General features: G+C 46.3%; 7 protein-coding genes across 8 annotated transcripts; 1 reads left to right on the forward strand and 6 right to left on the reverse strand.

Annotated features, from left to right (window-relative positions):
* Positions 1-50: 50 nt before the first annotated feature.
* Positions 51-2,032, reverse strand: LOC6625492 (tRNA (carboxymethyluridine(34)-5-O)-methyltransferase alkbh8). The gene has a single exon (XM_002048793.4). It carries the CDS (start codon positions 1,996-1,998, stop codon positions 148-150), a length of 1,851 nt encoding a protein of 616 aa, XP_002048829.1. The 5' UTR covers positions 1,999-2,032; the 3' UTR covers positions 51-147.
* Positions 2,033-2,135: 103 nt separating this feature from the next.
* Positions 2,136-3,718, reverse strand: Cdk9 (Cyclin-dependent kinase 9). The gene is made up of 4 exons (XM_002048792.4): positions 3,537-3,718; positions 3,370-3,454; positions 3,047-3,304; positions 2,136-2,985 (listed from the first exon to the last, which is right to left on the reverse strand). Exons 1-4 carry the CDS (start codon positions 3,716-3,718, stop codon positions 2,299-2,301), a joined length of 1,212 nt encoding a protein of 403 aa, XP_002048828.1. The 3' UTR covers positions 2,136-2,298.
* Positions 3,719-3,986: 268 nt separating this feature from the next.
* On the forward strand, positions 3,987-5,123 carry bonsai (28S ribosomal protein S15, mitochondrial). Its single transcript, XM_002048791.4, has 3 exons — positions 3,987-4,192; positions 4,255-4,388; positions 4,576-5,123. Exons 1-3 carry the CDS (start codon positions 3,987-3,989, stop codon positions 5,073-5,075), a joined length of 840 nt encoding a protein of 279 aa, XP_002048827.1. The 3' UTR covers positions 5,076-5,123.
* Positions 5,111-6,730, reverse strand: LOC6625489 (zinc finger Ran-binding domain-containing protein 2). The gene is made up of 3 exons (XM_002048790.4): positions 6,427-6,730; positions 5,904-6,223; positions 5,111-5,841 (listed from the first exon to the last, which is right to left on the reverse strand). The coding sequence occupies exons 1-3, from the start codon at positions 6,528-6,530 to the stop codon at positions 5,300-5,302; spliced, it is 966 nt and encodes a 321-aa protein (XP_002048826.1). The 5' UTR covers positions 6,531-6,730; the 3' UTR covers positions 5,111-5,299.
* Positions 6,731-6,930: 200 nt separating this feature from the next.
* RpS24 (ribosomal protein S24) lies at positions 6,931-7,942 on the reverse strand. The gene is made up of 2 exons (XM_002048789.4): positions 7,809-7,942; positions 6,931-7,533 (listed from the first exon to the last, which is right to left on the reverse strand). The coding sequence occupies exon 2, from the start codon at positions 7,521-7,523 to the stop codon at positions 7,125-7,127; it is 399 nt and encodes a 132-aa protein (XP_002048825.1). The 5' UTR covers positions 7,524-7,533; positions 7,809-7,942; the 3' UTR covers positions 6,931-7,124.
* Positions 7,943-8,030: 88 nt separating this feature from the next.
* Ugt317A1 (UDP-glycosyltransferase family 317 member A1) lies at positions 8,031-10,820 on the reverse strand. 2 transcript variants are annotated; one of them, XM_002048788.4, is made up of 5 exons: positions 10,659-10,820; positions 9,793-9,966; positions 9,648-9,738; positions 9,124-9,579; positions 8,031-8,944 (listed from the first exon to the last, which is right to left on the reverse strand). In XM_002048788.4, the coding sequence occupies exons 1-5, from the start codon at positions 10,659-10,661 to the stop codon at positions 8,061-8,063; spliced, it is 1,608 nt and encodes a 535-aa protein (XP_002048824.2). In that variant the 5' UTR covers positions 10,662-10,820; the 3' UTR covers positions 8,031-8,060. The 2 variants fall into 2 exon arrangements, with proteins under 2 accessions (XP_002048824.2, XP_015029599.1); XM_015174113.3 differs by having other exon boundaries at positions 9,793-9,969; positions 10,659-10,819.
* Positions 10,821-12,383: 1,563 nt separating this feature from the next.
* On the reverse strand, positions 12,384-13,568 carry LOC6625428 (peptidyl-prolyl cis-trans isomerase 6). Its single transcript, XM_002048787.4, has 3 exons — positions 13,403-13,568; positions 13,108-13,232; positions 12,384-12,833 (listed from the first exon to the last, which is right to left on the reverse strand). Exons 1-3 carry the CDS (start codon positions 13,493-13,495, stop codon positions 12,431-12,433), a joined length of 621 nt encoding a protein of 206 aa, XP_002048823.1. The 5' UTR covers positions 13,496-13,568; the 3' UTR covers positions 12,384-12,430.
* Positions 13,569-13,745: the final 177 nt, after the last annotated feature.

The raw sequence follows: 13,745 nt of genomic DNA on the forward strand, positions 1-13,745 counted from the left end.
TTACTTAATTAACATGTGATTTACGTATTGAACTAACACATTTAATTTGCAAACATTTTTTTATATATTTATTTTTATTTATAAAGCATATTTTCAAACATTGAATTTTTCAAGCAGATCTTTTTGGTTTATTTGCAGATTATATTTTCATTGCGGCATCTTTTCAAAGATCACACAATGATTGCCCTGATCATAGTAGCTGCGCCTAAGCACTATGTCTTCCACTTGCGACACCAAACGCTCCAGTTCCTGGTCCTCGAAGACATGATAGTAGCGCAGAAATGTTGTGCGCTGCTCATCTTTGGTTTTCCAGGGCACATAGACATCCTGCTGCTGGAACTCGGTGCGATTTGTGTGCACCGGCAGCGGCACAGGCACCTGTAGCTGCTGTTGGTCCAGCTCCATACGTTCCAATTGCTGTGCGAGCTTCTGGCGCTGCGCCTGCTCTGTGGTGCGCTGCTTGTTGACGGCTTTGTTTTGACGCAAATAGGCCGATTTGTTGTCGTTCCGTCGCTGATCCTTCGCCCAGACATAGACGAGCGCACGACCGCCTGGACGCAGCACACGCGACAGCTCACGCAGCGCTGTCAGCCGACGCTCCCCGCTGGCCAGATGATGTATGACCGCAATGCTAATGCAGCCATCAATGCTGCCACTGCGCACCGGCAGCTGCAGGCAATCGCAACGAAAGACGTTTCGGGCTCGCGCATTGCTAACGCCCAGCAAACCGAGCGAACGATCACAGCCAATGGCCAGCAATTGGGGATTACAGCCAAGATATTTGCCATTGCCACAGCCCACGTCCAGCAGCACCGAGTGTGGCTCAAAGCTGTTCAGAAACTCGGCAACTTGCGGCCAGGGCGTGTGACGCGTATCGCTAAAATGATTCGCAATCTTGTCATAAACTTCATGCACATTTTGCTGCTCCAGGTGACTCGCATGCGTGGCCAGCTCGTCAGTCACCGCCCGTGGAGCTGTGGTCTGACGCGTATCACAGAGCGTGGGATATTGGCAATCGCAGGGTCCTCGGCGCAATCGCCTAAAGGTGAGTGAAGTTCGTTTGGTGCGCGACTGCGTCGTCAGGCTGCCCGCTGGCGTGGGTATGACATCAATGTGTTTGGGCTTGATGCCGTGCGTCCAATCATATCGCGATTCGCCGGACATGACCAGAAGCGAACGGCGTGGCAACAGCACGTGCACAAACTCCTGACCGCGACGAAAGTCCATGACCACATCGGATTGCAGCGAGAGCGAGAGTATGGGATCTACGAATGCGCTGTGTGTGTCCACATGCGGTGGTATGCCCTGTCCGGGCTCATACTCATTGACAGTCAGCTGATCGGGTGTATCAAGTGCTGGCGCTTCGCAGCAGGCCAAGCGCTGCCACAAGAAATCACATGCAGTCGGAATGGGCTGTTCCAGCGGTTGCAGCGGATCCACATTATTGCTGCCATAAAGAAACTCATAGCCAAAATGCTTGACATGCCTGTGCTTCAGATTAGTGTCCGCCGTGCTGGCAGAACCAGGGCCAACAACAGCAACTGCCTGGAGCAGAGCTGCTTCCTCCGTTTCATTGACAAAGTTGGGCAGCAGCACGAGACCATTGGGCAGCGATTGCTGCCAACCGTTTTCTTCTATGTCCTTGGGCAACTGCAGCACGTAACTGAGGTAGGCAACGGCGCCCTGCTGACCAATGGTCGCCCGATTGTGCATGCCCTGGTACACAAGCTGGGAATCGTTCAATGTGGTGCATGCCAGAAAACAATACGATTTCGAGGGCAGCATCAGCACCTGCGACACTTGGCCGCCTGTTGCAGCAGCCGCAGCCAGTAGTGCTTCTTCGTTGAGACCATTGCTCAGTCCCACATTGAGTATGGCCAGGTAGAGCGTAGGTGAGTCACTTTGAGACACATTACAGTCAGCTTTTATAATTGCCAGGCAACGACGTTGCTTTTTCTCCGCCTTTTTGGCCTTGTTTACCTTTTGCTCAACGTGCATCTCGTCAAGTGTGTGCACAATTGCCTAAAAAAAATACCAAAAAACTTTAAAGTGTGTACACACTAGCACGGCCGTACATATAGAGCTAGACACAAAGTTTGTTCCTAGTAAACGCGACAGTAAAGAATTTGCATGTGTTTTGTATGGAAATGTTTGCTTTTCAGCGCACTAACAATATATTTAAAAATATTTATGTTGATATACACTTAAATCCGAGACTTCTTTGAACCGCTGCATATACAGTCAATTACAATTGTATATGTTCACATCTAACTTAATCATAATAATAGTGCTTAAATTCTACCAGACTCTATCAATCATACTATTATCCTGCGGCTTCTGATTCATCGTTGTCAGCTGCTGATGATAGTTGCGCATCTGATTGCTGCGACGCGGCTGCGCCAAATACTCGAACATGCTCTGCAAATGCTGTGAAAGCATTTTGCTCAGATCACTAGGCATGGGATCAGTCCAGAAGAAGTCATGATTCAGTGCTGTATCCGCATCGATGCGTTTCTTGGGATCCAGTGTCAAGAGTTTGTCTAGCAAATCACAGCCAGTTGGGTCCTTGACATAGGGACGTAGACGCTCCTTGACGCGTCGCTTCTGATTCTTTGGCAACTCAATGGATTTGTACAGTTCCAGTTCCTCGACGCCCGGCCAAACGTCTGGCGTAAATGAGCCGCACAATTGTGAGATGAAGGTCAGCTGCTGCTGCTCTGTGTTGCCCTGCATGATGGGCGAACGTGTCCACATTTCGGCCATAATGCAGCCGGCGCCCCACATATCCACAGGCGGTCCATAGTTGCGGTCACCGAGCAACAGCTCTGGCGGACGATACCACAACGTAACCACACGATTTGTATAACGATTCTTGCAATCGTTCTTTGGAATGCTAAATGCACGGGCCAAACCAAAATCGGCCAACTTTAAAATGCCATGTTTTGTGATTAACACATTGGCCGCCTTCATATCGCGATGCAGAATCTGAAGAAGAAATGTGGCATATGTCAACGTTTAAAGGAGCTCTCGATTTTTGTTTGGCTACCTTGTTGCTGTGTATGTAGTAGAGGCCATTGAGGAGTTGCTGCATCACTTTCTTGATCTCACCCAGACTGAATTTGACATTCATATTGGACAACAGACCAGCCAAATCATGCTCACAGAAATCAAAGACCAAATAGAAAGTGGATCTATAGCCGTTGTGAACGGTCGCCTTGGTGCGGCAAATCTCAATGAGATTGACGACATTCTCGTGCTTCAGCAGCTGCAAGATGCGTATCTCGCGCAGGGCCGTAATGGGAAACTGTAGAAGCATGATGAAATTGCGATTAATGAGACCAGATTGCAGTTGGAACAGTGTGTACATACGCCTTCCTTTTCATTGTCCATGAGCACCTTCTTCATGGCCACAAACTTTTTGTTGCTCTTCTTTTCGCGTGCCTTGAACACCTCGCTGCAGCGTAAACAAACAACAGTTGTTGGTGCAACATATTTTATTTGGATACAACTGACATATGTATGTCCCAGCGACTCACCCAAATGTGCCCTGACCTATTTTGGCCACTTTCTCATATTTACTGCTTTCGTCGCAGTACGGAAAATCGTAGTCCTCGATATACTTTTGTTTCTCCATCAGAGACATGGTACGTGAGGAGCTACCTGATGAAACGCCTGACGTTGTTGACGCTTGTGGTAGCATATGTGACATGTGCGCCATTGTCAAATATTATAAATCCAATTTAAAACAAAATTAAATATCTTAAATTTCACAATTGTCGCAATATCTGGTCACAACAAACACAACACTCACAAAATACAGCAACACCTGGTGCTGCATTTTCGCTTGCTTTGCCATGGTGTGTGCACACTGTTTATGATCAGCTGTGCCCGGTATAATCTAATTTCTGTATTTGTGTGCACACTGGCCAAGTGATATAACCTCTAGCAGCGAAACGCATTTGGATGCAACACTAAAGTTATTATTTATGAATAAACTATTAAATGTAGTGCACGCCGTGCCGCGCCAATTTGTGCGTGACTATGCGTTTAAGTCAGATCTGAAAATCAAATGGGTGCGACCGGAAAAGATATCATGCATCAAGCCGGAGAAAAGCGGCGATCTGGCCAAGCTGCCACCGCTGAATCCCAATGAGATTCTGCCGGAATACAAGGACTCCAAGGAGCTGGCAAAGTAATTGTGTTTTTCTCACTTTCTAGAATGCCTATCAATTCAAAATTGCAATTACTTTTCAGTGCCGACGAAACGGTCAAATCAATGTTTATGCTAAGCAACAATCGGAATCATCTGACTACGCGTTATTATCGTGACCAAATGGTCAAGGAGGTGCAGCGTCATGAACAGGACTATGGCTCCATGGAAGCGAAACGTAAGTACATGTTAATTTTCATTAAACTTCTGGGAAAAACAACAGACCAAATGGTCATGCCCCCTTGCCTATTACTCTGCTAAAAGCCTGCATTCTGGAAGAGATTAGAGAAGCTAGATCTGTCCCATTTGTTGCTCAGGTCTCCTTATACTATAGCTCTCTTTTATATTGCCTGCACGAAAAACAGTGGCCAAAATGACTGCAGTTATACGGCGTTATCAATCGCACATGGAGGTGCATCCACGCGACAAGATGATCAAAGTGCAGCTTAAGGAGCTGATTGACAAGCGTAAAAAGTTTCTGAAATACCTGAGACGCTGGGATTATCCGCGCTTCGAGTGGATTTTGGAGAAGCTAGACTTGGTCTATAAGCCACCGCCGGCGCATTTCCATTGGGTAACGCGCAAAGAGTCTCTGCAGAAGCTGACAGACATCTACTGTGAGAAAATCAAGGAGGAGCGTCTGGAAGCCTATCACAAAGAGCTGCAGGCGCAACAAATACCCTTTCTAGAGGATGCCATTAAAAAAATGCTATTTGTGCGAAAGGAGCAGATTGACTGCGATGTGCCCGTGACCGTAACGGAGCAGCAAATCGAGGATGCGCGCAAGGAGCTGGCAGAGCTCAAGGAACTGCGCGACGCAGCGGCTGCCGCCACACAGAAACAATCGGATGAGACTTTCCATTGATCATTTAATGGCTGCCAAGCAATAAAATCGCCCAATGACATTCTTAAATTGATTTTATTGATTTTCTTATGCGGCGTAAAGTTCAATACATGTCGTGGGCAAATGGCGCAGGCTTAGAAAAATAAATAAACAAACGTTTCTTTGTTTTTTTGCAATAAAGAAAGAAAAACAAAAACAAGATGATAGCATGATTTCTCCATACGGAGATTATAATTGATGAAAGTCTAGCGCCGAACGGGTGAACGGGAACGTGTGTCGGATCGCTTCTTGTCACGCTTGCCATGGGAAGCGCTGCTGCTGCTGGAGCTGCTTGATGTTGAGCTTGATGACGAGTCGCTGGAACTGGACGAGCTTGATGAGGATGATGAGGAAATGGACGAGGTGGAGGCACGTGATGCTCTTTTACTGCTCGCGGTTGCTGGCATTGTCTTCTCCTTGCTGCTGCTGTTGCTATTCCCATTGTCCGTCTCCCTGCTCTTCACATTGCTTGAGGTCACTTCGTTGTCGCCCCACAAATCGTATTTGGACAAATCGCCATCGTCGTCCTCATCGTCCTCCTCCTCCTCGTCCCCTTCGATATCACTGCGTCGCGGGCGTTTCACATCATCTCTGCCGCGCCCATCGTCATCGCTGCGTTCACTGCCGCCGCCGCCTCTGTCATTATTTTTACGTTTCTTGCGACGTCCAAATTCATCATATTCGCTGTCTGACTCCTCGCGCTCCTTGTACTCCACTACGCCACGATCATTATAGCCGCCGCCAAAGCCTGCAAATGAATTAAGCCTTGAGATAGTAACCAGGCGGGAATTGGTAGCCAGCTTTACGCACCTGTGCGCTCCTCAACATCCGTGAATTTGGGCGCATTACACATGTTGCAAGTCTGGCGTCGCGCCCAGTTCACGTTGGCACACTTGCTGCACTGCCAGTCCTCGGCGCTGAACAGGCCGCGCGACTTGTCCGCGGCTACTTTGCCAATCTCTGTGCCCAGTTTCTTTTTGGAGGAGCTGCTGCTGCTGCCGCCGCTGCTGCCATTGCCTCGATCTCGATCACGATCCCTGTCCCTGTCTGGCTTTTCATTGTTGCTAATTTCGCGTTCGCGGTTGCATTTATTGCATTGCAGGCGACGCGCAAAGTTCAAATGACGACAGCTGCAACACAGACACACGCACAAACAAATGCCGCGCGCCAATGCGAGCGGTTGGAGGAAGAATAAGAGTAACAAAACAACAATTTATTGTATTTGTCTGTTAGGTTAAGTGGGAGAGGGGGTGAATGCAGTTGTTGTGCCGGATGCAGGACACTCAAATCCTGCGCCATAGATCTCTACGCTTGTAGCTTTACGCGCACTCACTCAATATCTGGGCAAATCCAATCGCCAGCCGAGACGCTGACGCCGACGCCGCCGCCGCCAGTGCTGCCGCCGCCACCACCACCAACACCCCCACAATTCGACATTTGTAGCTCGTTGTGTGGCCTCTGGCTTTTGCCGGTGTGCTGCTATGAATAATCCTCGAAAATGCTGGCCAGCCTAGCAATTGACATTTAAAACGATTTTATACAATTTCTGTATATGAATATTTTTCCGGTTTGGTTTTCTTTTTTTTTTTGCAAATAAATTTATGTAGCGTTGCTACTAGGGTTGAAATGCTTGACAGATGTGGCCAGACTGGCACAGCTAAGGTGTTGCCATTTAAATTGTGTGTTGCGGTTTGACAAGTCTGGCAAGGCCGACGCGGCAACTAAACATGCAAATTGTATTTGTTTACGCACAATTTATATTTTATAAAGCATACTATGCAATTTTGCTATGAGAATTCTGCTCCGTAAGCCTTACACCAACAAAGACGCGGCTGCATTTACTTTTAGAGTTTTATTTTCTTAAGCATATAAAACAATAGCCGCTCCAAAAAGTAAACAACTGATTTTACTGTTGTTGTCGTTGAATTTTTTAAAAGTTAGACTAACGCATAACCAGCAGCTAAATTGGGAATTGTCGGTGCGCGCCACCAGCAACACACACACACAATCATACGAGGTTAGCGGATTGCTTTACTTCTTGCCGGTACCGATCTTGGCCTTGGCGGTACCACGGACCTTCTTCATTCTGTTGCGACGTTCCTTGCGCTGCTTGCGTGTCTGCTTCTTCTGTTCGAAGAGACCGTGGCGAGCCAGACGGTATTTGGGCTCGAACTTCTTGGCAAAGTCCAGGGTGTCGTAGATGAGGGCAAAGCCCGTGGAACGGCCACCGCCAAAGTTTGTGCGGAAACCGAACGCAAAGACAACATCGGGCGTCACCTTGTACATGGCGGCGAGCTTCTCGCGAATCTCCGTCTTGTTGACCGACGAGAGTCCCGGGTGGAGCACATCGCAGACCATTTGTTTCCGGGCAAGCAGACGGTTGGTCATGAACTTGCGGGTGCGGATTGTGGCAGTTGTACCAGTCGACATATTGACGGAGCTGCAAAATACACACAAATTAGACAATGATTTTGTACACCAAATTGCAGCTTGTCACAGTTTACAGGCTTTTGTTGTTTCTGTTTTCAGTACGAAATCAACATAACCTCAATGCACTAGCTGCTCCGTTGAGCAGCTCGAGACTCCACGTGTGACACGCTGCGCTTGCCACACGTTTAAACACGCTTTAGTCGGCCTGCATTCATATGCAGCGGCATTCACACATTGAGCAGCACAGTTTAAATACGGTTTTGAGCAAATTAAAACTATTATTACCTTTTAAAACACTCGAAAAGGTTTTAAACACGTCTGCTGTGCGAACGCGATTCTTTAGAAAGGAAGATGGCCACCGTCGTTTCCCAAAAACTTGGCAGCACTTTTTTCGACAGAGTTGTACCGAACGTTTAATTATCGTTTTCACTGCAGCCCTGTGTATGGCGCACATTCAAATCGATTAAATCGTTTTGTTTTAAACACATTTGTTGCGCTATTTGTTCGCATTGGCTTTTATTAATTTGCAACTAAAATCTAACTTAATTTTGATAATTTTGCATCGTTACGTTTTCTTTGCAGGGCATATACAACTCCAAAATAGACGGCAACCAAAACGGCGCATATAACAATCGCCAAAGCAAAGTAAAAAACAAACAAATCAAATAAATGCAATTGATTTGAGCCAATATCTATGCCGCGTGTTCTGATCGCAGCGCCGCCCTTATGCCGAACCACATAGTTTACCCAGAACATGGCATTGGCCAAGGCGCCCAACGGTCTATCCCGGAACTCGCTGGACACCTCCCGAATGGCAAGCTGATAGTCCTGTTGCGTCGTGAGCTCGTCCAAAGCCCAGTCGAGAGCGGCTTTGGTGAAATTGCTCTGCTCCAGCTGCAGGCCGACGCCCAAGCTAACTGCCAACTGCATGTTCTTGCGTTCATTCTGGAAGCTGGGCAAGCCCAGCATGGGCACATGACGCATAATGCCCTCCTGCAGGCTCAACAGATCTCCATTCATGATAAATGCGCGGACGCGCGGATGCGCCAAAATGTCAATCTGTGGCACGCCATGCTGTATCATACTATTCTTGGGCAGACTCTCCAGCGTCGTCACATCGTGGCAGGTCCAAATGAAACGCTCCTTGCGTCCGCCAATAAACTCAAAGAGTATGCGCAGCTTCTCTTTGGGCAGCTGACCGCAGAGCTGTTCATTGCCCAGCTGCATGTAGATGATGCCGTCGCGAGATTCCTCCGCGTAGCGCTTTATATGCCAGGGCAATTCGCGCGGTCCGCGTATATGCAGCCCACCTGCGGGCACAATTTGCTGCACCAATGGGCGTGGCGTCCACAGGGGCACATGAGTATTAAGCAGCAATAAAGCCAAATGCTGTGCCTGCAGTTGCGGCACATTGGCTGCAACTGCAAATCATATTTAAATACGTTAGAATTAAACATTCGAAAAAAGCGCAAACGATAGGCAGCACAGTTAAATCGATAAGTGTTGCAGACAGTGCTGCCACATCCTCAAAGACAGTGCTGCCACAATTTTGCCATTCACAGTTAATTGTGCCGCCAAGCCGAAAAGGCATAAAACTTACTTTTAAAATGTTTGCGTATTAATTTCTCCTGTGCCGCGTAGTGTTCCTTGTGAAATTGCTTGCGTCGCGAAATACACTCGCGTATGTTGGCCAAGCGCGCCGCAAAACCCAGCTCCGACGTATACGCCTCAAAATCGATGGGCGAACAGGCGACGGGCACCAGCGCCTCCTGCACCGTGTTCATATAGTTGCCGAAATCCGTGCTCACAATGCCAATGGTGGGCTTATTGTGCTTATAGCCCAACGCTAGCAGCGCCTCCGTGTAGAAATAGTCGACAATAATCACATCGTAGTCAAACTCAGCGCTGGGCAGCTGCAGCAAAGCCTGCAACGACGGCTGCGCCAGAAAGTGATCCAAGGCCTGAGCGCCGACCTGGGCCAAGGAGCTGCGCAGCCTGCTGTCCGACAGGCGGGCCAAGTCCTCCAGGCTGCCGCCAGCTGCTGCATGCTGTTGCACTGTGGCAAGTCAACAATTAGTCTAATCAGTTTCTGTACTCATTAAATCCCACTCAAATCCCACTTACAGTTGCTCCAAAAGTCATATTCCGGCGCGACGACAGTCTCCGCCACGCGCTCCAAGCGCTCGCCCAGGCCGTGGCCTCCGTAAACAGTTACCTAGCATGGAATGTGAGCTTGTGTTTGTCGAGAGGCTGGGCCATATTTACTCACATTGTGCTCCCGGCCGGCCAGCTCGGCGACCAGGGTGCGCATCACAGCAAAGTGACTCTCGCTGGCGTGTGGAAACAGGACAAGTATCTTGGCAGCGCGACAGTTGCTACCCAGCAGCAGCAGCAGCAGCAGGCTGAGCCTGGAAAGGCCTAGCACAGGCAGTCCCTTGTGATGCTGCTGAGAGAATATGGATATACATAGATAATTGTGGAGCAGCCGGCGTGGAGCGGGTGAGCTTGCAACTTTTGAATACTACTCCAATTGGAGACGTCTTTATAAGAGTATATTTGCAAATGCATATTTGTAGCCCGTCTTGATCTACTGCTGCTGGCCCTGATTTCTTAAGGTTCTGCTCCATTACTGCTTTCATGTTTGCTGCTGTGCAGGATCTTATACAAGGGTCACCTCTATTGCAGACGTCTTTATTAGAGTCTAAGCTTTGCATATTTGTAGCCCGTCTTGATCTACTGCTGCTGGCCCTGATTTCTTAAGGTTCTACTACATTCCTGCTGTTGCTAACTTTCATGTTCTGCCCTTACATGAGGTTCACCTCTCACCTTTTTTTTGGCAATCAATAGATCTCCGGCTCTGCCCGGCATTTCTCTCTGTTCCTCAAGATAATACGAACAGACTATGTTTCGTTTTTCTATTATTTCTTTAACTTTTGTCAATGATTTCATCTGGCGAACTCGCGCACACATTTTCAGATGGATTTCGTAGCTGAGTTTTGTTTTCTACATTTTGATTGGTACACATCATCGGCAAGAACAAACTTTCTCAGCTCGTGCGCTTATCAATTGAGCATTTTTCTATATATATAGTTCCTGATCTCTCCGATCTCTTTGAAGATACGCCCAAAAACTCACCATTTTGCGCCGGTTAAAGTTAATTTCTTCAGCTGATTAACTTTAAATGTTGCTTTCACATAAGTTTTCCTTCTGCTTTCGCAATCCTTGGCCGTTTTGTAGTATTCACTCCAAGCGCTTGGCTGCGTCGCACTGATTGCTGGCAACAAATAATCTTTGAAATGCGACAGCGTCCAGAGTTTCTGTGGTTATTCTCGATGTACATACGAATAGCTAAGCATGTGTGTGTGCGTGTGTGTATGGGAAACATATGTGGCACACGAGATTGCCGCCGACATAAACAATACGCGCTCCACATATGCACATGCATATATATATATATAAATCTATATATGAATACGTGTGTGTGTGTGTGTCTGTATACGAAGGGGGTTCAATTGCACTGACACAGGCAAATTTGTAGTTGCGCCACTCGAACTTGGGGGCCACATGATCCTCCTTCTCTCTCACGCGCTCTCCGCTTCGCTGTTGCATGCATATAATTCTGCTTGGAGGCGGTTCAAAGGGGGGTCAGGCCACATAGCTACATCATCTTATAATAATATGCCAACTTAAAATGCATCGTACAAACAGCTTCTTAAATTTTCTTACAATTCCCAAGTAGTTTAGGCGTAAGAAAGCAGGCATTAAAATGCCTGCTAAATATGAAAAATCATGGATAAAAGCCGGAGTATCTTATTGGACGTGTGTGCTCTGATTGGAAAACATAGCTGGTTCCTTATCAATGGTTAAATTTATTTCTTATTGGAAAATCCCATTGAATTAAGAGCATAGGAAAATGCTCTATATTATCGGTATGTTCTTATTGGAATTTTTCGCCTTGTCTTATAAGCAAATATAGTAATAGATTCAAAACGCTTTCTAACAAAAGCTGCAATTAGTTCACATCGGATATATTCAGTTCTGATAAGAGAAAGTATATGAATAAGTTCTCAAAATTCTGATAACTTATTCATATAATTCGCGAGCTTGTATTTCTTATTAGACTGTTTCAATCGGATTGCGAAGTGAATTGATTTGGCAAATGTTTTTTACGGATTTTTTCGCTTGATAAGCAAGGCTTTTTTAGAACTTGGCGGAAATTGGCATTGACAAATGATATATAAATAAATATGTGCATAACAAATTGACGAGCGGCTGCTAAACTGAAGAACGTGACACGAATTTCGAGTCGACATCTGTGTCAGCTTTTTATTTATTTTTTTTTTATTTGAAAAAAAATCCAGCTAAAATCAGCGCAGCAAAGTGAAAGAGTACAGAAATAAGAATTAGCGACAAAACAGCTGCAAAAGAAACTGGTTCCAATAAAGGGAAGCAGGAAAAGTTCCAACGACAACACACACACACTCACATACATACACCACAATCAAACAAACACACACACACACACACATGGAGCACAATTTGGCATCGAAAAAAAAAAAAAACCAGTTCAATGAACCGCGACACAAAGCCCAACACAAAACCAAACAATTTCTCTCTTAGTTTTTTTTTTCTTTCTTTTTTTTTTATCACATAGTTAAATACAATGCATTTCTAGACGTTACAAATTTGAGAATAGTTTTTGAGCCGAGTATTTGCTTAGTGTAGAAATTATTATTTTAAATGCAAACCCAACTCGAACGTTGAGAAAAATCGATTGCTGCTCTACTCTAGAGTACTCTAATTCTAATTGGATTGATAATGCTTTGAATCTGGCAAAATGCAAAACAAACAAAAAAAATGTATATATATATATATATGTATGCATGTATATTTGATTATGTTTGTGCTTAATCTGTGGCATCAGTCTTGGAAACGGCGAAGGGCTCGGCAACGGGAATGGTGCCACTGTCGGCAATTACGACATCCTTGACGGGACGATCGCGTGCATCTGTGGCGCTAGACTCGATTTTGCGCACCACATCCATGCCGGACAGTATCTTGCCAAAGACAACGTGACGTCCGTCCAGCCAGCTGGTCTGTTTGGTTGTGATAAAGAACTGTGAGCCGTTTGTGTCCTTGCCAGCATTGGCCATGCTCAGCCAGCCGGCGCCATAGTGCTTCAGCTTGAAGTTCTCATCCTCGAAACGTTCGCCATAGATGGAGCGTCCGCCGGTGCCGTCGCCCTTGGTAAAATCGCCGCCCTGGATCATAAAGTCCTTGATGATGCGATGGAACTTGCTGCCCTTGTAGCTATATAAACAGATTCGGATAGAAGTAGAAGAAGCAAGCAAACACAATGGGCAAATTAGTGTCACAGCAGTTGGTAAACAGTTCAATTTGGATTAGTCGCTTTTGTCAACTAATTCTCAGTTAAACGCCACGTAATTGATATGAACTACTCCCGTTCTAACCTATAAATACATGCGAGTAGTGTGTACACACTTACAGCTAACTGCATACGTGTGCGTGTGTGTGCGTATTGCTGGGCCAATTAACGGCGCTTCGTTTTGTTTTTTTTGCTTACCCCTCGCCTTGCGGCTTCTCGGCCAGCTCCTTGAAGTTCTTCACGGTCTTCTCCACAGTTTTGCCAAACAAACCGATCTCAATGCGACCGGCCGCCTCGCCGCCAATGGTGATGTCAAAGAAAACCTACGCAACAAACACACATTCATGAATATACTTGATGAAAATTAAAAAAAAAAAACAGCGCAGATGATTTATGTGTTTGTTTGTATCGATGTGTGTATACCAAGTGACGCAGGTACACACTGTGTGTGTGTGTGTGTTTGTGTATGTATATCTGGGGTTGCTGTTCTTACCTTGTCGGTCACTTTGGGTCCTTTGGTTTCATCAGCAACCACAATGCCGGCCGCAATGGCGACCAGGCACAGCCAAGCCAGTTGGAACTTCATTTTCTACAAGTTTATTTTCACCACTTAACTTTTGCGCACAAAACACGTCCGCACAGGTCAACCGCAAGACATATACTGAGAGTCGCATTTAACATGACTAGCTGCTGTTGCTCTTAACATGCAATGTTAGCAATAACAGTGCTGTAAAATGTTAACATAACATTTCGAGAACATTTATGTTAACAGCTATGTTAAGCTTGGGCGCGAATGTAATTATTTTGAACTTACGTTTTTGCCAGTCATTGGCAAG

Source organism: Drosophila virilis, chromosome 5 (assembly GCF_030788295.1).
Source record: "Drosophila virilis strain 15010-1051.87 chromosome 5, Dvir_AGI_RSII-ME, whole genome shotgun sequence".
Classification (NCBI taxonomy): Eukaryota; Metazoa; Arthropoda; class Insecta; order Diptera; family Drosophilidae; genus Drosophila; species Drosophila virilis.